Genomic DNA, 22211 nt, shown 5'->3' with positions numbered 1-22211 from the left:
TGTCCTCTCAATAGTGAGATTAATGGTCTTTTATGTGTTTGTGGACGTTTAGCCTTTGAATTGCTTTTTTCTGTATTTGCCCACTTTTAATTGGGCTGCTGTTTTATATTGATTTATAGGAACAAGTCTTTATTACACATATTCACCTTTTGGCATATACATTAGAAATATTTTCTCCTGATTTGTTGTTGCCCTTTCAATTTTGCTTGTGATGTATTTTGCTATACAGAATTTAAAAATCTTTAGGTATTCAAATCTATTTGTATTGTCTCTTACAGTTCTTTGGCCTACTATCAGCCTACTTAAGAAAGGCCTTCCTCACCCCCAAGATTATGAAAAAGATTATCCTATATTTTATTCTCGTACTTTTATGACTTTTTGACAATTAAATTTTTATTCCATCTGCATTTTAATTTTTGTTTTTTTAAATGTTTATTTGGCTTTGAAAGAGAGAGTGCACAAGCAGGGGAGGTGCAGCAGGGGGAGAGGCAGGGACAGAAGATCTGAAGTGGGTTCTGTGCTGACAACAGAGAGCCGAATGTGGGACTGGAACTCACGAACCATGAGATCATGACCAAAGCCGAAGCCGGACACTCAACCAACTGAGCCACCTAGGTGCCCCTCCATCTGCATTTTTGAACACGTCTTATGGTATGAATTTTCAGTTTCTAGAGGCCACCTGCATTCCCTGGCTGGTGGCCCCTTCCATGTTCAAAGCCAGCAGGGTAGCATCTTTAAGCCCCTCCTCATAATGTATTCCTCGATGTAGGTATCTTTCTTAGCACATTTAGCCCACTCCCTTCACAAAGACTCACTCCCACCCCTTAACTAACATACTAATGTAGAATACGTATAATTTTAGTATAAAAGAAGCTAATTGGGTGGCTCAGTCGGTTAAGCGCCAACTTCAGCTCAGGTCACGATCTCGCGCTCTGTGAGTTCGAGCCCCGCATCGGGATCTGGGCTGTTGGCTCAGAGCCTGGAGCCTGCTTCTGGTTCTGTGTCTCCCTCTCTCTCTGCCCCTCCCCGTTCATGCTCTGTCTCTCTCTGTCTCAAAAATAAATAAACGTTAAAAAAAAATTTTTAAATAAAAAATAAAAAATAAAAAAATAAAAATAAAAGAAGCTAATTTTGGGGCTCCTGGGTAGCTCAGTCATTTAAGTGTCCAACTTTGGCTCAGGCCATGATCTCACAGTTCGTGAGTTTGAGCCCCACGTTGGGCTCTGTGCTGACAGATCAGAGCCTGGAGCCTGCTTCGGATTCTGTGTCTCCCTCTGTCTCGGCCCCTCCCCTGCCTGTGCTCTGTCTCAAAAATAAAAAACAATACATAATTAAACGAAGCTAATTAAAAAAAAATTTTTTTTAATGTTTATTTATTCTTGAGACAGAGAGCATGCAGGGGAGGGGCAGATAGAGAGGGAGACACAGAATCCGAAACAGGCTCCAGGCTCTGAGCTGTCAGCACAGAGCCTGACGCGGGGCTCGAACTCATGAACTGCAATATCATGACCTGAGCTGAAGTCAGACGCTTAACTGACTGAGCCATCCAGGCTCCCCATATGAAGCTAATTTTTATTCTTGCCTTTGCTAGTCTTGTTGTCTGATCCAGCTTCCTTATTTTTTTTTTTTAAACCAGAATAGTGTAAGACTATATTACCAAGGACGCCTGGGTTTCAAGTACAGAAAACTCAAAATAGCTCAAACCATAGGGATAATATACTTACCCAAGTAGCCAAAAGGACCCAAAGCAAGGCATTCATCCTGTTTATCCTGGCACTTCTGGATGCCTTCAACGGCAAGTAAAAGAAAACCCCAACTCAGACTGTCATAAACACTGGAAAGAATAAATCTACAGGTAGGCAACCTTCAGCTTCTATACATACGTTAATACGGTAAAACCTTGGATTGCGAGTAAACCTGGTCTGCGAGTGTTCCGCAAGGCGAGCAAACGTTTCTAATAAATTTTTTTTTATTCTTTTTTTTTTTTTAATTTTTTTTTCAACGTTTATTTATTTTTGGGACAGAGAGAGACAGAGCATGAATGGGGGAGGGGCAGAGAGAGAGGGAGACACAGAATCGGAAACAGGCTCCAGGCTCTGAGCCATCAGCCCAGAGCCTGACACGGGGCTCGAACTCACAGAGCGCGAGATCGTGACCTGGCTGAAGTCGGATGCTTAACCGACTGCGCCACCCAGGTGCCCCTCTAATAAATTTTGATAAACGAGCGAGGTCTTGCAACGTGAGCTGTGTGATGCTGACTGTCACATGATCACAACTGAGCCAATGGTTCTTGAAAGTCGCTTTGCTATACAAGTGCTTTGTGTTACAAGTGCGTTTCCGGAATGAATTATGCCTGCAAACCAAGGTTTTACTGTATTTCTTTACAGTGCACTTGAGGTTTATATGGTGTTTATTGCATATTTACGTTCTCACATCATTTTATTTCCTGATCAGAGTTGCCCTTTTGTTTCCGTCTCAGCCCCTCGCCCGTTTACTTCATAGCACGTATCCTAATTTCCTGTGACAGGTCTCCTGTTGACTGCTTGCTCCCTGACACCCTGAAGGCTGGGTCTGTGTGTCTTTCACCACTATGTCCCCAGCACCTAGAGCACTGCGTAGAACATAGTAGGTTCTCAGGCTCACCCGACTCCCAGTATGATCTCATCTCAATCCTTTATTCGTTATTTCCAAATAAGGCCACGTTGTGTTTCCAGATGAGTGTGAGTTCTGGGCACTGTTTCGTCCACTAACATCCCTAGCAGCTCTAGGTGGCTGCACTAGCAACCGCCTCGTGGTTTTTTTTTTTTTTTTTTTCTGAGAGAGGAAGGGGGAGGGGCAGAGGGAGAGAGAGAATCCCAAGCAGGCTGCACACCCAGCACAGAGCCCAACGCGGGGCTTGATCTCAAAACCATGAGACCACGACCCAAGTGGAAATCAAGAGTCAGATGCTTTTTAAAAAAATGTTTTATTTATTGGGATGCCTGGGTGGCTAAGTCGGTTGAGCATCCGACTTCAGCTCAGGTCATGATCTTGCGGTTCGTGAACTTGAGCCCCGCGTTGGGCCTGCTGCTGTCAGCACAAAGCCTGCTTCGGATCCTCTGTCCCCCTCTCTCTGCCCCTTTCCCGCTCTCTCAAAAATAAGTTTAAAACCATTTAAAAAAATAAATGTTTTATTTACTTTGAGAGAGAAAGCGAATCCTAAGCAGGCTCTGCTCTGTCAGCGTAGAGCCCTACATGGGGCTCGACCCCACGAACTGTGGGATCATGACGTGAGCTGAAATCAGAAGTCATACACTTAGAGGTGCCTGTTGGCTCAGTCGGTTAAGCGTCTGCCTTCAGACCAGGTCATGATCTTGCAGTTCATGGGTTCAAGCCCCGCGTTGGGCTCTGTGCTGACAGCTCGGAGCCCGGAGCCTGCTTCGGATTCTGTGTCTCCCTCTCTCTCTGCCCCTTGCCCGCTCACACTCTGTCTCTCTCTCTCAAAAATAAACATTAAAAAAACCCTTTTTTAATTAAAAAAAAAAACAAAAAAAAAACAGTCATTGGCTTGACCCAGTGAGCCACCCAGGCGCCCCTCAGCAAAGGTTCCGAGAGTCACTGTGCTTGGCCCAGCTTAGGTCATGCCCATCTCTGCATCAATCACAGTGGCGGAGGGAGGGAATGGCTGGCTGGCCAAACTAGGCCATATATCCTTTGCGTAGAACAGGGAGGGAATACGGGGGGATGCCGAACTACACGTGTTGCCAAGAGAAGACAGGGCTGCCGGGGAGGTGAAGGGTGGATCTCAGAAAGGTGAGTGATAGGCGTTCGCTGTAACCGGCGGCGCCAACAGCTTTTATCTTGTACCCCGGTGTCCGTGAGGTGCACGGGGGATTGGTCACTTGGGCCACGGTGGCACAAGGTGGAGAGCCGCTTCCTTCAGGAGTACCGCTCTTCCCAGCCTCCTGGGGAGTCCCCCCGGCAGGGAGCACCACAAGATTTCTGCCGGGTGCTCAGATCTCGGTGATCAACCCAGCCTGGGATATTGTCAAAGGGCTTCGTGTTCGTTTCAAGGGAGCATCGGAAAGCCCCTCCCAGAGAGAGGTTTCTGCCCCGGGGCTGTGGCGGTGGTGGTGGTGGGGGGTGTTCCTCATACCCCTTCGGCCAGGGCACATCCGCTTTCATCTTTTTTAATGTTTATTTTTGAGAGAGAGAGAGTGTGAGAATGAGAATGAGTGGGGGAGGGGCAGAGAGAGGGAGACACAGAATCCGAAGCAGGCTCCGGGCTCCGAGCTGTCAGCACAGGGCCCCACGCGGGGCTCGAACCCACGAACCGTGAGATTGTGACCTGAGCCGAAGTCGGACGCTGAACCGACGGAGCCCCCCCAGGCGCCCCCACCTTCATCTTTTTTTATACGGTGGGTTCCTAGGTCATTTGCTTAGAGCAGGATCTTCTCGACGTCAGGTGTCCGCATGCCGCCACTGGCTTGGGTTCCGCAGAGTGGCCACCTTCTGCCCGCCTGAGACACCAGCTGCCTGCGCCAGGACCCTACTCACGCACCTATTTCAATCAACACCCCTTAAGCCTTTCAAGCACGACTGCGAGTGGACAGCCAGTATCACTTGCCATGAATGGAAGTTTGCCGTAAGTAAAATGCAGCAAAAACTTTGCATTGTCCCCCCGCCCCAGGGCAGAGCCGGAGTCCTGCTCTGCCTGAAGGGGGAGATGGGGAAATGCAAGATGTTGAAGCTGCTTCCTCACTCAGGTGACCTGAAGGATGCACAGACTCAAAAAGGAAAGCCCGGCCTCTCTAGTGGATCGAGTTCCAGCCCCACCCCCTCCCCACCGCCACCGATCCACAGTGGACACGTAGCACGGGTGAGTGAGACCTGTTCAGCCACAGCATTAATCTGGTTCGTCCTGACACAATTATCCCGGCGATGGTTATCCGCTGACAGGATGCCAGGCCTTAGTCACATCCGCATTCCCCACCTCATTCAGTTGGACCCCACTGCCCATTTTTTGCCATAAACGCGTGCCATGCATTTCCCTTTAAACCAGCTCACTTTTTTACTTAAGTAACTTTATTTTTTTAGTAACCCCTACACCTAACATGGGGCTCAAACTCACAAACCCGAGATCGAGTCGTATGCTCTTCCGACTGAGCCAGGCAGGCGCCCCAAATCAATTTATTTCTCAAGAGGGCTTTCTACTACTGCCCTTGAGTGGGAAACTAGCATCTCTTGTCATTAAAGAAAGGGCGGGGTGGGGAACTAAAATAAACACCAAGAGAGGAAAGTAAGATTAATTTCTAGCTCCAACGATCGCCTGAGTTTGAGGACTGCTGTGTTTTTGTAACTAGAGAGGAGAGAACGACAGGCTGTCCGTGCTTCCTCGTCAGTCAGGATCGTGCTAGAATGAAGTGTTGTCTGATGAGGTGTCTGAGGACCGGCTGAAACCGTATGGTTCCCCAGTGGCCCCTGCCCCACCGACACTTTGGGAAAATGGACGTGACCATCCCTCCTCATGGGGCAGCTTTTACTAGGATAAGCCCTCCTCCCCAACACGGGCACTTGCCCCGAATGGGAGCCTCTGCACGCCCAGCATCTGGCCAGGTCCGCGGCACCAGGCTGAAAAAAGCAACCAACGCATACAGACTCAAAACTTTAATCGGCGAACAAACACATACACATAAAAGCCATCTCTACGCTGGCCCACAGCTACACAGGTCAGTAGTTACAGAGTCCGCCCGCCACGTTGCCAATTTTCCGCAGGACCCCTGACCTCCATCTTTGGTGTCAAAACTCTCGTTGAACACGTTTCCCGCCTCTGGCCTGCCCTGTGGTATAGAACGGGTCTCGCCCAGACTACACAGCGATCTGAGGGCAGGGACCAGGTGCAGGGAGTTCAGTGTTTCGGCCCTTTGAAAACCCATATGCTCCCTGCTGTGGTGTGGGCCCAGTGGCGAGCCTGTAGGTTCCCACTTTCAACAACAAAACCAACCGGCAGAACTCAAAGTGCAAGGTTTTTTGTTTTTTTTTGAAAGAGAGTGGGCACAAGTGAGTGAGGGGCAGAACGGGGGAGGGGAGATGCTGGGCTCACCCAAAGTGGGGCTCGAGCTCAGCAGAAGTGGGGTGTGGGCTTACCCGATATGAGACTCGAACTCACGAACCATGAGATCATGACCTGAGCCAAAGTCAGATGCTTAACTGACTGAACCACCCAGGCACCCCAATTTCAAGGTTTAAAAGACTCAAGAACTCAGAGCACATACTCCTAAACTTTTTTAGCACCAAAACTATGAATGATATCAAAAGTGTCAGTGTCTTCGTAAAGTTCTCTTTGTGCTTCAGCAGACATGTGACGAGGTCACTCAGTGGGTGGGACACAAAAACCCAGAGCTGAGGAGGTGCCCTCAAGAGGGCACATGGTTCCATGTGGTGTCTTAGCTGTAGAACAGGCCTGGCCAAGGTTGACCCGTCGACTGGAGGGCTCCAGCAGGAAGGATGGGGCCCTCCCTGGGCTCTCCGGCAACCCTTCACGGTCCCAGAACTTGCTGTGACAGGAGGGAATGTGGCATTTTAGGATGTCACTTGTCAACGAACAGTACTTCTCTGTGGAAATGGGGCCATCCGCTTCCCTTTGATTCCAGAAGTTTCACAGCCAGACCAGGGCTCGCCGTGTTGGTATTCCCCACCCCGGAGCCCGGCAGAGCACCTGGTGAGTGGCTGGCTCTTGGACAAACGGTGCATGAGGAACATTCCGCCAGTAGTTTCCACACACGGTTTTCAGCATCGAGCACATCTTCTGGGAACCGCGTGGCAATATCCAGTGCAGCTTTCCCAAGTGAATCCCATGGTTTCTAGTACGAGGAACTCCCACCACACACCAGGTCTCATTCCACAGACCCAACTTTAAGTGGGAGAAGAAAATTACAGGAAGAAGGGGCATGTGTTATGTGGGAGAACGTCCTTTTGAGTGAGACGTTCTGGAGGTTAGGAGTGGAAAGTTCTAGCTATTTGGTGTTAGTTCACATGCTCTTGTTGGCTTCTGTGGGTGAGTCAAGAAAATACTGCGACAGAGCAGAGGGAAGGAAAAGTTAGACTGAAAAAAACTTTTTAATGGTTATTTATTTTTGAGAGAGACAGAGTGCAAGCAGGGGAGGGGCAGACAGAAAGCGAGACACAGAATCCGAAGCAGGCTCCAGGCTCTGGGCTGTCAGCACAGAGGCCGACACGAGGCTCAACCCATGAACTTGGGAGATCATGACCTGCGCCAAAGTCGGACACCCAACCGACTGAGCCACCTAGGCACCCCGTCTCCCTCCGCCCCCGCCCTTTTTTTTTTTTTTTTTAAAGAAAAGAGCAAGGTGCTGGGTTTGGGGGACCAAATTTAGCCAGAGGCATTTTGAAGAAAAACTTTAAAAATGAAAGCCGTGCATAGTATTAGTAAGAACATTAACTGCAGTAAATAGAGGATTGCTAACTCTTCCTTTTTTTTTTTTTTTTTTTTTTAATATATTTGTTGTATCTCGTGAGTACTTGTAGCTCACATTTGGTGAGTACTTACTATGTGCTGGGCACTCAGTTCTAAGTGCACCTTTATCTCGATTCATTTATCCTCACGACAGCCTTCTGAGGTAGGTAACCATATTGTGCCAATCTTACAGGTGAGGACACGGAGGCCCTAGGAAGTCCCACGGCTCTCCCCGCGGATAGCACTCGGCAGAGCTGGGGTTTAACTCAGCCGACTGGCTCAAGCCTACCGCCGAACTGCCATTCTACACAGCTTCTCCACTACTGTGTTTTCATGAGACTCATGTGTGCAAATTTTCTAATTGCTCCTTATTAATAAAGAGATGTATTTATTTCGTGGCGGAGGAGCTTACAGTGCGATGGTTTCAACCTTAGGGCCCAGACGAATGTGTTTAGATGTCTGAGACCCTGTTGCTGCTGCTGGGACCTTGTAGTATTGCTACTTGTCACTTACTGCTAAGTAACTCCTTGTTACCTTCAAGTATGAACTTGCTGATGTCTGCTGAGACCTGCATCAGAGGGCTTTCTGACGGTATTGACATTACTACTGTTTCTCTTGGGTGTGGACCCTCTGGTGCTGACTGAGATGGGCGCTGAGGCCAAAGGCTTTCCCACAGACCCTGCAGGCATAAGGCTTCTCCCCAGTGTGAACTCTCTCATGCTGCATCAGATTTGCTTTCTGGGAAAAGGCTTTCCCACATTCGGCACACACGTAAGGCTTCTCCCCGGTGTGAATCCTCCGGTGAACAGAAAGGCACGAGCTCTGGCTGAAGGCTTTCCCACATTCCTGACAAACATAAGGCTTTTCTCCAGTGTGAACTCGCTGGTGAACAGAAAGGCATGAGCTCTGGCTGAAAGCTTTCCCACATTTCTGACAAACATAAGGCTTTTCTCCAGTGTGAACTCTCCGGTGTTGAAGAAGTTGAGCACCCAGGCTGAAGGTTTTCTCACAGTCACTGCATTTGTGGGGTTTCTCACCTGTGTGATTACTCTGATGCTTAGAAAGGCACGGACTCAAATGGAATGATTTGTTGCGTTCATCACACTCAAAGGACTTCTCTCCAGCGTCAGTTCTCTGATGCTGAGTAAGGCAGTTACCTTGGGCAAGGGCTTTGTCACACTTGCTATATTTACAGAGTTTCTTCTCCTCAGTGTGAGTTAACTGATGTTCTGAGAGGTGTGCACTTTGGCTGAAGGTCTTTCCACATTCATTACACGTAAAGGGGTGCTCACTCTTGTGGGTGGCCTGATGTTTGGTGAGGGAAGTGCTGCGGATGAAGGCCTTCCCGCAGTCCCCGCATTCATACGGCCTCACTCGAGAGTGGATGTTCTGGTGGCGAAGGAGCTGTGTACTTTTGCTAAAGGCTTTTCCACACTGGTCACACTCAAAGGGTTTCACTCTGGTGTGAACCCTCTCGTGCTGAGTCAGATATTTGCTGCAGCTGAAGGTTTTCTCGCATTTGCTACACTTAAAGTGCTTCTCGCCAACCCCTGGATGTTCTCTCCATTCTGAGTCCTGACTCACGATACTCCCGCTCTCGCCAAGTGCTTGTTTTTCTCTGGCGTGAACACTCTGGTGGCACGCTAGGGTCGAGCTGCAGAAGAAGCGCTCGCCACACTCCTGACACTCGTGGAGGGTCTCCATAGCATGCATTTTCTGGTGTTGAACAAGGTATTCATTATGGCTGAAGGTTTTCTTGCATCTGGCGCAGCAGTAGGACTTGCCCGTGGCGTGAACAGACTGGTGTCGAATCAGGTGGGAGGGCCGGCTGAAACTCTTGACGCACTGATGACACTTGTAGGGCCTGTAGCCGGTGTGAATCCTCTGATGTTCGTTAAGGTGAGTGCTCCGGTAGAAGGACTTCCCACACTCGTTGCATTTGTAAGGCTTCTCTCCACTGTGAACCCTCTGGTGGACCTTTAGGGTCGAGATATTCCTGAAGGGCCTCCCACACTGATCACACTCGTAAGGCTTTTCTCCGGCGTGAATGGACTGGTGTTCAGCGAGCAGCATGCCCTGCCCGAAGGCCTTCCCGCATTCCTGATGCTCAGAGGTAGTTTTTGTAGCATGGGTTTTTTGATGTTGGAGGAGGTATCTGCTGAAGTTGAAGGTCGCCTTGCATTTGGCACATTCATAGCGCTTCTGAGTGTGGGTCTTCTGATGCTGGGTGAGGTGAGAGGTTTGGCTGAAACCCTCGCCAGGCTCGTTACCTTTGTAGGACTCATCACCTGCACAGGGCTTCTGCTGCTCAGCAGGCTGTAAGCGGAGACCGGACGGAGGGTCACTGTCTTGATTCTTACGTGGTTCTTCTCCAGTGTGAATTTTCTGACGCCACAGAAGGTGTGTGCTCTGAGTGCAGGTTTTCCCGCCCTCGTCACGTGCACAGGATTTGTAGTCTGTGTGAGTTGTCAGGGGCACAAAGAGGCAAGACCTCTGGCTGCAACCTTCCTCATACTCTTCGTGCACAGCCGGTTTCTCTTTAGTATGAACAATCCAGTGCTGGATGAGATGGTAACTCTGACTGAAGCTCTCCCCACATTCACTACATTTATACAGTTCCTCGCCTCCCTGGACAGGATCCTGCTGGCTCTGGTCTAAGTCGCAGCCAAAGTCTTTCCCACGTTCCTGAGACTTAGCTGGGCTCTTTTCAGGAAGATCACGCATCACAGAATCCTCCCTCACGGAAAGGAGGGGCTCAGGACCGAGGTCTCTCTGGAGTTCGCAACTCCTGCATTCTGTGGGACTTCCCTTGTTGGTAACAACGTCAGACTTCAGAAGGCTTTCTGGATCTCCTAGCAAACTGTCTAACCAACTCTCACCTACATAGGCTTTCCCCAGACTGGAGTTCCCGAGGCCATCCTTGGACAAAGTCTCCATGATCTCCTGGGAGAGTCCTTCCTCCAGGAAGTCTCGTGCCAGAGGGCAGTTCTTGACTTCGCCCATGTCCGAGAGAGGGTAAGTGCAGGTGTCTCCCGTTCCCCGCGGCGAAACATAAGGAGCTGCAGGGTGAGAACACAGACAAGAGGGAGAACGGGTGATGGCTCCTCAGGAAGCCTGTCCCTCGAGGGGATGATGAAGGAGAAGGGGCCAAAGTGGTGACCCGGCCGGAACTGGCAGCACAGGAAACAGAGAGCCCATTTCCAAGATGGTTAAGTGGGGAGCTGGGCAGCCGCGGGGGCTCCACAGGGAAGGGGAGCCTCTTAGCAGATGCCGTTGGCCCCATCAGCCACGGCCCACTTCTTGGAGAAGGGCGCTGTTCAACGGGGAAGGAGGTAGAAATGATAGAACTGCTGGAGGACAGATTTGGTTGGTAAAGGCGTGGCTACGCGGTTCTGGAAAGAGCATGTATTTCTTTTTTTAGTATTTATTTATTTATTTATTTTGAGAGAGAGAAAGCGTGAGTGAGCAGGGGAGCGACGGAGAGGGAGGGAGAGAGAGAATCCCAAGCAGGCTCCACGCTGTCAGCGCTGAGCCCAGTGTGGGGCTCGAACTCACAAACCGTGAGATCATGACCCGAGCCGAAACCCAGAGTTGACGCTTAACCGACTGAGCCACCCGGGCGCCCCCATGTGTTGTAGAGGTGGCAGGGGTCCGTGCTGGTCACCTGCGCGCAAACACTGGTGTGCTCGTCGGGAGGCCACGGAGGGTCCGCATTCGCGAGCTCACGAGAGGTGAGCTGCATCCTGACTGGGTGGCGGAGGCCCGGACTGAGCCACGCAGCCACCACGCCGTGGTCTCTGACTCAGGGGCCCTTCTCATGTTAATGACCTCACCGTGAGGAAAGTGTCCCGCGCCCCAGGGAAGGCCCCTGCCTCTGCCTTTTCCCACTGGGGACACGTCAACCAGCGTGACACCCTCGCTGCCTAACCTGTTCCCTCTAGAGGAACTGTGGCCTAGGAGAGAACGGAACAAATGCTCTTGGCTGCATTAAGGCCTGGGCTTGAGTTATTAGCAGATGTGGCCATCTGCTGTGCCCTCCGGGACAGACTTGTACAAACACAGGGTGAAACAGACTGGGGATGTGTGGTGCTCAAAGGGCACAGGACACGAAGGTGGAGAGACTGATTCAGGGCACCAGGACAGCCACATGCCGAACACTGAGGTAGACAAGACGAGGGCCCCAGCCCTGCCGGGACGAGGGGACAGAAGCCAGCACGTGGCAGAGGGGCAAGATGTCTAGGCAGACGTCTGGGGTCCAGATGGAAGTTCCAAAGACGGAGGGCAGACAAAGGGCCCTGTCCCACCGGCCCCCGCCCCGCCCACTCACCAAGGCCCTCTGATTCTGGGCTTTCTCTGACCACGGCCTCCAGCTCTTCGCCACCATCTGGACAGGAGGTCAGTTTGGGTTTGCAGGGGTCTGCAGGGAGAGAAGAGCGCTGTCATCAACCAGGACACGGCAGGCCAGCTGACTGCTTAGCGGGAACCTTCTGGCTGTCCTGACCATCAGTGCTTTGTCCAGCGTACAGCTCGTGAGAGCCAAATGCCGCTCTGGGCGACTCCGGGGACACCTGCTCCGTAGGGTTCCCAGTCCGGTGGAGGAGAGAGACCCAGACAGTCACAGTCCAGGGTGATCAGAGCTGTGAAAGCCAGGGCCGGGGATACAAAGGACTTGCAACAGCTCTTGAGGGATGAGCAGCCTGCCAGGTGGAGAGGCACGCACCCTCTCATCTACCCACGGAGCCCACATCGCCCAAGGCCTCTGTGGAATATGCTGGGTTCCCAGAGCCCAGGCGGTCCTGTGCCCTGCCCTCGGCAAACTACTCGAGGAAGGAAGCAGAATCCTAATCCCGGGGGAACTGTGCTACCGTGGAGGAAAAGCGCCTTCTTGGCTTGAAAATGGGCCACGAACCAAGCAATGCAGGCGCCTCTAGAAGCCAGAAAAGGGCAAAGGCACAAGACTCTTCCCCAGAGCTTCCAGAGGGAACAAACGCTGCCAACAGCCTGACCGCAGCCGGGTCAGACCCGTTTCAGACTTCTGACCTCCACAACCGTCGGAGAATAAACGCGTTTTAAGCTGCTGTTTGTGGCATTTCTAAGAGCAGCCGTAGGAAGCTAATACGCTGCTTGGACATACACACAAGCGTGTGCGGGGGGTCAAGGGAGACGTGCCTATACTGTGGGATGTAGTTTAGAAATAGAAAAGACGCTGAGGTCTGAGCCGCCCCGAAGCTGCTTCTGCCGCACATGCTCAGTAGAGTTTAGAGAAAAATCTGGGAGGCTGGCCCTCAGCTGGTGTCTGGGAACCTGGATCTCGGGAGGGTTCCAGTATTCCCGAACAGAGGGGCCCCCTGTGCCTCAACTATCATGCTGAACACCTGCTTTCCGGCTGGGAGTCTAGAATTTTGGTACTTTCCAGGCAGAGGGTGCCTGTGTGACCAGCTCCCAATAAAAACTGTGGGTGCTGAGTTTCCAGTGAGCATCTCCAGTAGACATTTCACACCATCTGTCCCTCATTACGATCGTGTGGGACTCCACGCAGGGAGAGGGCTCTGGAAGCCGGCTCTGGTTTCCCCTTTGCCGCCCATGCTGTGTCCTTTCTCTGTAACGTGTCACGGCCGTGAGTACGACCACGTGCTGAGTCCTTCAAGTCCCCTCCTCGTAAGTCACTGAACACAGGGTACTTCTGGGAACCCCCGCATAGCTGGGAAGGTGACTTCTCTTTGGACCTCATTTTTAAAAGGACCAGCAAAACAGGGAGTCGGACTTGTGGGGTGACGGCAGGACTGAAGGCCAGTTCTAAGCGCTGACCCAGCATGAGACCCGGCTCCTGAGCCGGTGAGTCCTGCTACTCGTTCGTTTACTGAGCCACCATTCAGTGAGTCCCGCCCTCAGGAAGTGCCTGTCCCAGCAGAGGGAGACAGAGCATGAAATGGGCAGTTCGAAAGCGCAGGAGTGGTGGGCCGGTGGGGCAGGGGACAGAGGACTCGCTAACAGGTCGCGGTAGAAGTCTTAAAAAAGGAAAGCCCAGAGGCAGGGAGGGGACGAGACAGGAAGGCAAATGCAAAGGCCCTGAGCGTCAGCCCCACAAGGACGAAGAGGAAAGTGCTAAGGAGGCCAGAGCGGCAGGCGGGTGGCTGATGGGGTTTCTCAGCCTCGGCACTAGTGACATAATCCTCGGCTGTAGGGGCTGCCTTTGCATTCCCGGACACGTGGCGGCGACCCTGGGCTCTACCCATGAGACGCCAGGTGCACACCCCCTGCTCCTAAGTGCGGACCAATCAAAAAGGTCACCAGGCACTGCCAGTGCCCCCAGGGGGGCAGAATTGGCCAGCTGAGCACTGCTGGGCTACATCATGCCAGCTCTGAGGCGTTCAGGAGCCGAGAATTTATCCTGTGGGTGACAATAGCCAAAAGCAGGGCAAGGACTGGGCCCCCGGGGCTGGAGTGGACACTCACTCAGCAGGAAAAGGTTCTGGTAGTTGTCCAGCGCCGTGTCCCAGAACAGGTCCCCCTGGTCCAGCCCCAGCTGCTCCCAGTCCTCCAAGGTGAAGTCCATGGCTACATCCCTGTGGGTCACAAATTTCTGAAATGTAACACACTGTCAGTGACCGTGGGACTGGGGTCAGCGATGGACCGGACGGCTCACTTGATGCACCCTGCCCTCCATGCACTAGGTCTTTGACAAAAATCTTCTCGTGGGAGCCCTGAGACATAGGACACCGGGCATCCCCATATTTTGTAGGCAAGATATGGAGTTTTGGAGAGGGGGCGTGCGTTCCCCTTAGGGTCACACAGGCAGGACTTAAATGCACGTCGGCCTGTTCCTAAAATCTACTTACTTCGGCTTTTGCTTTTTAGTGTTCATTCAAGATTTTAAGTTTTTACTATGGAAATTTTCCAACACACACAGTAGAGATCTGCACGTAACAGAAACCCGCCGTGGGTTTCTATGTTTGTGCTTGATCTTACAATACAAATATTCTTAAAAAAGTAAGCAAATTGATTAAGCATATTCTAACCAGGATCCTCCTCTGGCCACTACGTGGAAAAACATAAGAGGTGGAAAGGCAGAGGCAGGGAGACGAGGAAAAAGGTGAATTCCATGATTCAGGCGAGAGAGGAGAACAGGGATGGAAGGGGTGTGAAAAGGTGAGATGTGGCCATTTTTTTTTTTAAACGTTTATTTATTTTTGACAGAGGGAGAGAAAGAGAGAGAGCGCGTGTGCACAAGTGGGGGAGGAGCAGAGAGAGAGGGAGACACAGAATCCCAAGCAGGCTCCAGGCTCTGAGCTGTCAGCACAGAGCCTGACGTGAGGCTCGAACTCACAGACCGCGAGATCATGACCTGAGCCAAAGCTGGACGCTCAACTGACTGAGCCACCCAGGTGCCCCAAGATGTGGACATTTTGACACTGCTGGGGACAACGTCTCCCAAGAGAGCAAATGTAATGAAAGACAGACAGGAGCCCAGGTGTCCGTGAGATTTTAGCCTGAGCACTGGAAGGACAGAGCTGCCGCTGCCTGAGACAGGGGAGAAGCAGGTTTTGGGGCACAGTGTGAGTCTGGTTTGGTACAAGTTAAGTTCGAGATACCCTTTTAAACCTTAGACATCATGGTTCCCCAAAGACATCCACATTCTAATCCCCAGAACCTGTGAATGTCACCTTGTATGGCCAAAGGGACTTCCCAGGTGTGACAAGTTAAGGATCCTCAGATGGGGAAGTTACCCTTGGATGATCACGGTGGCCCGATTGTCACGATCATGACAATCTCACATCTTTTTTTTTTTTTTCTTATATCTTTATAAGAGGCAGAAGGGGGGTGCCTGGGTGGCTCAGTCGGCCATCCGACTTCGGCTCAGGTCATGATCTCATGGTACATGGGTTGGAGCCCCAAGTCGGGCTCTGTGCTGACAGCTCAGGACCTGGAGCCTGCTTCGGATTCTGTGTCTCCCTCTCTCTCTCTGCTCCTACCCTGCTTGTGCACTCTGTCAAAAATAAATATTTAGGGGGTGCCTGAGTGGCTCAGTTGGTTGAGCGGCCGACTTCGGCTCAGGTCGTGATCTCGCGGTCCGTGAGTTCAAGCCCCGCGTTGGGCTCTGTGCTGACAGCTTGGAGCCTGGAGCCTGTTTCAGATTCTGTCTCCCTCTCTCTGACCCTCTCCCGTTCATGCTTTGTCTTTCTCTGTCTCAAAAATAAATAAACGTTAAAAATAAATAAATAAATAAATAAAATAAATATTTAGAAAAAAAATGAGACAGGGGCGCCTGGGTGGCGCAGTCGGTTAAGCGTCCGACTTCAGCCAGGTCACGATCTCGCGGTCCGTGAGTTCGAGCCCCGCGTCGGGCTCTGGGCTGATGGCTCAGAGCCTGGAGCCTGTTTCCGATTCTGTGTCTCCCTCTCTCTCTGCCCCTCCCCCGTTCATGCTCTGTCTCTCTCTGTCTCAAAAATAAATAAACGTTGGAAAAAAAATTAAAAAAAAAAAAAAAAAAAAAAAGAGAGACAGAAGGAGTCGAAGGTAGGAGAAGGTGATGTGATGACAGAAGCAGAGGTCGGAGTGACGTGGCCACAAGTCAAGGAACACAGGCATCTCTAGAAGCTGAAGAGGCAAGGAAGGGGTTCTCCCTGCAGCCTCCAAAAGGAAGGAGCCCAGCTGACACCTTGGCTTCATACTTCTAGCCTCCAGAGCCAAGATAATAAATTTCTATCATTCAAGGCACTTTGTTACAACAGCCCTAGCAAGCAAATACGGTGTTACCCCGCCAATAACATGAGAGCTCATGACGGCAGGGACCACATCAGTTGGTTCCCTAGCGAGTAGACCCAGCACCCAGAACAAAGCCTTCATGTAGGAGGCATGTGGGGACACGGTGATCCTGGCAGCTGTTTTGGGACAAGGGAAGGAGTTCATCAAGGATGGAACCAACAGGAGGTGGGGCTGAGAGATGGGGACAATACACTGGGTCTCGATCACACTGAGTGGGCTGGCGGATCAAGCCGGCTCTGGCCTTTCTGGTTATGTGTTCTATATAGTCCATTGACTATTTAAATTGCTTTGAGCCAAGTGTTCTGTTACTTGTGGCTGAAACTGTTGCCGTCTATACCCGGTCAGAAGGGATCAGCCAAAGAGGCTTTGTCAGCAGGAGTCAGATCAGAGAGCCCCAAGAAGCTTCCTTCCCTGGACTCCTCGATTTTGCTGGAAATAGCGGTGGGGGTGTGGGAGGACCCTGGACTTGATCCGTGGGGCACTGGGGAGCCACAGAGAGTTTTATACAGGACAGTGACAAGGTCAGAGCATGTATTCGTTCAACAGTCATTTCTCCCGTGTGCCAGACCCCTCTGAGGATGCTGGAGGCAGAGAGCTGTCAAACCCATTCCCTGGCCTACAGGGGACACCCAGGGATGCTGACAGTGAGCATAAGGAGATAGGGCTGTGACAGAGGGCAGTATCCAGGGCTGTGTGGCCAGGGACGGGCATGAGGACATTGCCTTGGAGTCAGGAAAAGCTTCCTGGTTGGGGCAGATATTCAAGTTGGGTCATTAAGGATAAGCAGGTATCGGTGGTAGAGGAAGGTTTTCATTCATCATTCAAGAAACACCTCAAGGACCGCTGTGTACTGGGCCCACGCCGGTCCCTGGGGGCCCAGAGGCGAGGCCCAATCAGTACCTGTCTCCAAGGAGCACCTCGTCTGGTGGGGCTGATAGACGGGGGCAGGGGACAACCACAGCCAGGTGATTTGTGCTATGATGAGGCCGGAGCAGGGAAGAGCTCACTGCCTACGCAAGGTGGGGGCTGGGCTGGGTCTTGAAGGCTGCGTAAGACTTATTGGCCGGAGATGGCGGGTAGGGTATTCTAGCAGAGGGAGGAGCCCGAGCAAAGGCTGGGAATCCGACAACCACAGTGTAACAGTTTACCACGAGGCCAGGGAGTTTGGGTTATGGAGGGAACCGGAGGAGACGCTGAGGAAGGCGGCAGGACTCAGGTCTTGCAGGACTGGGCTGGGAAACCTGGGTTTGATCTTCTAAGCAGAAAGGATGCCTGGAAGGGTGCTGAGCAGGAGAGCGACAGCGTAACAAGAGGATCACCTGGGGGTCACCGTGGGTCAGTGAGCCCAGAATAAAGGCAGGCCGGCCACGCAGCCTCAGGGCATGGGGCCTGGACAAGGGGCCCTCGACTCACCTTGGTGGTAGCCGACTGGGACTCGGTGGCCGGAGTTCTCACTTAAGATCCCTCTCCGTCCCCTCCATGTTCCTGGCTGGCAGAGCCGCAGGAGACACAAGGGAGCCGGGAGAAAGTCTCCCTTCCTTCTAGGGCTGGCTCCCTGGCCATGCCGGATGAGCCCCCAGAATGTCCGGAAGTAGGAGGATGAGTCAGGATGGGAGTCTCCCTGCGGGGATCACAACAACACTTCTGTATCGGCCGAAACTACTCCACGCCCCTCATTTCCACTGTGCTTCGGGGCCCACAGGCAACTTCATGACCCTTCTTGGCACTTATTACAGTCGTAAATCCACGTTTGGGAGAGGTGGCGATTAAGGTCGGTCACCTGGGTGGGACCTTCGATCTTGCTCGCGACTGTGTCTCAGCACGACACGACCCCTGATGTACAGTAGGCGCTTTTGGAACGTTTGTTGACAGAACACAGTGTCTCTCCAACTGAACCCCCGGGATGAGGATTCTGGGTTCTTTTTCTTTTTTTTAACGTTTATTTATTTTCGAGAGAGAAAAAGGCAAAGAGAAGGAGACGCAGAATCTGAAGCAGGCTCCAGGCTCCTAGCTGTCAGCAGAGGCCGATGTGGGGCTCGAACTCGTGAACTGTGAGATCATGACCTGAGCCGAAGTTGGATGCCCAGCCGACTGAGCCACCCCAGGCGCCCCAGGATTCTGGGATTTCTGATTACTGGCTCTAGAATTTGAGTCCAGGTGAGCTGGCCTCCAAAAATTTTACTATTTTTTCAACAGGAGCAAGATTTCTCCAACTTTTTTTTTTTTTAACCATGACCCACAGTAACAAAGACATATACCATGACTGTCCATTCACACACAAAACGAAAACAAAACTTCACGAAATACCGAATCTTACAAAGTTGGATGTGCTAGGATCTTTTCTATTCTAGTCTCTTTCACTGTACTTCATTAAAAAAAAAAAAAAAAATTATGGCCAGGACACCTAGGTGGCTCACTCGGTTAAGCGTCTGACTCTTGCTTACGGCTCAGGTCATGATTTCACAGTTTGTGAGATCGAGTCCTGCACTGGGCTCTGTGCTGACAACTTGGAGCCTGCTTGGGATTCTCGATCTCCCTCCCTCCCTGCCACTCCTCTACATATGCTTTCTCTAAACAAATAAACATTAAAAAAAAAATTATGGCCACTGCCCAGTGAGTTATTTTCATGACCCATTAATATACAAAACACTGTACCATGGGGCCTTTTTTTTTTTTTTTAATATTTATTTTGAGAGAGAGAGCATGAGTGCGTGAGAGTGGGGAGGGGCAAAGCGGGCTCTGAGTTGTCAGCACAGAGCCTGACGTAGGGCTCCAAAGACCTGAGCTGAAGTCGGACATTCAACCAACTGAGCCACCCAGGTGCCCTGTACCATAGGGCTTCTTACACGTTGGTAGCTACTGTGAATTTCCTAAGTGGCACATTATCTACAGAGTGATGAAAACACTCCGTATCACAAAGCAGCAGGATGATTTAACGTCAGGTCCACAATTGTTAAGCTTCTAGGGACAGATGTGCTTTGAAATTCAGAAATTTTCGGGGCGCCTGGGTGGCGCAGTCGGTTAAGCATCCGACTTCAGCCAGGTCACGATCTCGCGGTCCGTAGGTTCGAGCCCCGCGTCGGGCTCTGGGCTGATGGCTCAGAGCCTGGAGCCTGTTTCCGATCCTGTGTCTCCCTCTCTCTCTGCCCCTCCCCCGTTCATGCTCTGTCTCTCTCTGTCCCAAAAATAAATAAAAAACGTTGAAAAAAAAATTAAAAAAAAAAAAAAGAAATTCAGAAATTTTCTGATTTTTATTAAAAAATTTTTTTAATGTTTATTCATTTCTGAGAGAGAGGGGGAGACAGAGAGAGAGAGAAAGAGAGCGCGTGCGCACACGGGGGAGGGGCAGAGAGAGCTGGAGACACAGAATCCAAAGCAGGCTCCAGGCTCTGAGCTGTCAGCACAGAGCCCGATGCAGGGCTCCAACTCACAAAAATGAGATCATGACCTGAGCCGAAGTTGCACACTAAACTGACTGGGCCACCCAGGCACCCCAAGAAATTTTCCAATTTTTAAAAAGGTGATCTATATCTATCTATCTATCTATCTATCTATATACATACACACACACACACACACACAAATATATTTCATTAAAATCACAGTGCAGTGTGGGGGTGCCTGGGTGGCTCAGTCAGTTAAGCGGCAGACTTCAGCTCAGGTCATGATCTCACGTTTCGTGGGTTCGAGCCCCACGTCGGGCTCTGTGCTGACAGCTCAGAGCCTGGAGCCTGCTTCAGATTCTGTGTCTCCCTCTCTCTCTGCCCCTCCCCCACTCATGCTCTGTCTCTCTCAGTGTCTCAAAAATAAATAAAGATTAAAAAAAAAAAACCTAATTAAAAAAATAATAAAATAAAATCACAGTGTAGTGTGGGCCAGGCAGCATTTTGTACTTGAACACCTCAATATTTTTAGAGTGAAGGGTATAGATATTCTAGGTAGGATAATGAAAGGTTGTAAATCCCAGTAGTTCTGGTCAGGTCTAGACACCAAACTTCTGGAAAAAGTGATCTTCCGGGCTTTCCAGATTTTGATTGCAGGTAAGGTGATGTGGCAGACGTGTTAAGTGCTAACGTTTACTCAACAGTGACTTTCCTCACATGACAGAGGTTAAGTCTCGCCTTGAGGGTGTAATTTGGTCCACAGATGTGGTTTTTTGCTCACAATGCTGGCGGACAGCAGATTTTGAGAGAAATTATTTTAAGTAGTCTCAACCTTGAAAACTGGGAAATTGAGCATGGGGCCTGCTTAAGACTCTCTCCCCCTCTCCCCCCCCCCTCTAAAATAAATAAAAATGAAAAAAAAAAAAACGATTTCCAGTTTCTGCCAAATTCTAGGATTTGGCTCACCGAGTCTAACAAAGCTGTTAGCTGGGGCCTAAAGTTACCCCTCTTAAGTGGGGCAAGTGCTCCCTGATGCCCCACAGCTCTCCGCCCCCCCCCCACCCCCAGGCGGTTCTCTCTTTTACCTAATCTGCCTCACCCTCATAGACATCTGAGTTTCAGACCTCTGTCTACAGTTTCCAAATCACGTTCTGTCCGTATCTCATACACTCTGAGCCCTGGGACAGAACAAACTGGAGCCCTAATGTGAGGCTCAAGGTCACCCAGCCTCTCAGAATGAACTTGAGCCAAACAATTACAGGACTGGCAAATCCAGCGCTCCTAGAATTGAGAACTCTTGCTGCTTCTTAGTGTGGGACCAGAGCAGCTCATTCCCCCTTGGTTTCCACGTGTACGAAATGGGACACGTAAAACAGATCCACAGCCCCGCAGCTGTAATTCTAAAAACCAAAACAGCTCTGAAAAGCAGAACCTTATTCATTCGTAAATTGGCGGCAAAACTGAACCCGAACTGCCACAGGCTGTATATAGTGTGAATATTCACGCCTTTCCCCGGGCAGAAATAATCGATTTCCAAGAACTGCCCCAGATCGCTCTGAGGCGTTGCCTAACTATGAAATAGGCACCCTATTAACTTTCCAAACTCTGATAAACTGTGATTCCCGAAGTGCTCCCGGTGCCAAGGGAGCCGATAAAACCGAGGAGCCGCGCTTGGCGCTGCTGCGGAGATTACAGGAGGAAATCCGAGTACAGCGCGGCGCCTGGCGCCCAGCAAGTGCTCAAATGTGAAATGCTTCGCCCTCCTCAAGAACTCCCATTCATTCATCCCTCCAGATCTGCCCGATCAACTTCAGGCAACCGAACCCCTCCTTCGGCTTCCATCTCCTCACTCAAAAGTAAATGTAACCTCTCCTCTCAGGGCTGCCGGTGAGGACTGGAAACCATTTCAGCGACAGCCCGGCCCAGAACACGCTCCGAACAGAGAGCGGTCAAGACCCCACCTGGACACCCACCGCCCCCAGAAGGCGCGCCCTTTGCCGAAGTCACCCCGTGGGCATTCCGTCACCCCTCAAGAAGAACCGAGCCCCCAAGCCTTGGGAGTACTCAGTGACCCCACCTGCGGCGTCGCCTCACCTCTCAAGACTGCCGTCCGTCGCGTTAACAGAAGCGACTCCCGCCCCGAGGAAGACGCAGACCCAACTCCTCCCACTCGCGCCTTGTAACAACTTCCGGCGCCTCGAGAACTTCCTCGAGCTCCTCCACCCAGGAGCCTCCGCGCCAACGGGACTCGGTTTCCCAGAAGGCTGTGCTGACGCCTATCTCCGCTTATCTGTGTTTCTTTCCCCGCCCTCTTCTCTGGCCGCTGAGCACTGGAGGAAAGCGAGTAGAAACAAAATCGGGACCAGGTAGCATGTGGGAATTGCAGTCCAGTTTTTACCCAGTTAAAGGACAAGCTAAGCAGCGTACTCTGGCCTGAAGTAGACGGCGGGTTGCCATGGAAACGCGTTGAGGCGGAAATTCCTGAAAAGACGCTTGGAAGCAAGGGGCGGAGTTTGAGGCGGGAAAATTACAAGACCTCTCTCTGATAGGCGGAGAGATGCTTCATAGTTCACTCCTCCTTACCATTGGGTCACGTTGGCACATGC

The 22211-nt window shown here is 51.3% G+C and overlaps 1 protein-coding gene and 1 long non-coding RNA gene across 3 annotated transcripts; one reads left to right on the top strand and one right to left on the bottom strand.

The window, feature by feature from the left end:
• Window positions 1-526: 526 nt before the first annotated feature.
• On the top strand, window positions 527-5998 carry LOC125152989 (uncharacterized). 2 transcript variants are annotated; one of them, XR_007147373.1, is made up of 3 exons: window positions 527-651; window positions 1637-1855; window positions 4445-5998. It is a non-coding gene; the product is annotated as an uncharacterized LOC125152989 (long non-coding RNA). The 2 variants fall into 2 exon arrangements; XR_007147374.1 differs by having other exon boundaries at window positions 4410-5998.
• A 1254-nt stretch (window positions 5999-7252) lies between these two features.
• On the bottom strand, window positions 7253-22209 carry ZNF473 (zinc finger protein 473). Its single transcript, XM_047834662.1, has 5 exons — window positions 22189-22209; window positions 21700-21869; window positions 13913-14022; window positions 11784-11873; window positions 7253-10515 (listed from the first exon to the last, which is right to left on the bottom strand). The coding sequence occupies exons 1-5, from the start codon at window positions 22207-22209 to the stop codon at window positions 8060-8062; spliced, it is 2847 nt and encodes a 948-aa protein (XP_047690618.1). The 3' UTR covers window positions 7253-8059.
• Between the last annotated feature and the right edge of the window lie 2 nt (window positions 22210-22211).

This window comes from Prionailurus viverrinus, chromosome E2, assembly GCF_022837055.1.
Source record: "Prionailurus viverrinus isolate Anna chromosome E2, UM_Priviv_1.0, whole genome shotgun sequence".
Lineage (NCBI taxonomy): Eukaryota > Metazoa > Chordata > Mammalia > Carnivora > Felidae > Prionailurus > Prionailurus viverrinus.
The sequence above is the reverse complement of the archived record's forward strand: the minus strand, read 5'-3'. Positions and strand labels throughout refer to the sequence as shown.

Coding starts and splice junctions, on each gene's coding strand:
- ZNF473 (XM_047834662.1), bottom strand. CDS start 22,209: ATGTGCCAACGTGACCCAATG. Junction 21,870..22,188: donor TGTGCCAACGTGACCCAATG/GTAAGGAGGAGT, acceptor GCGTCAGCACAG/CCTTCTGGGAAACCGAGTCC. Junction 14,023..21,699: donor ACGGACGGCAGTCTTGAGAG/GTGAGGCGACGC, acceptor TGTGACCCACAG/GGATGTAGCCATGGACTTCA.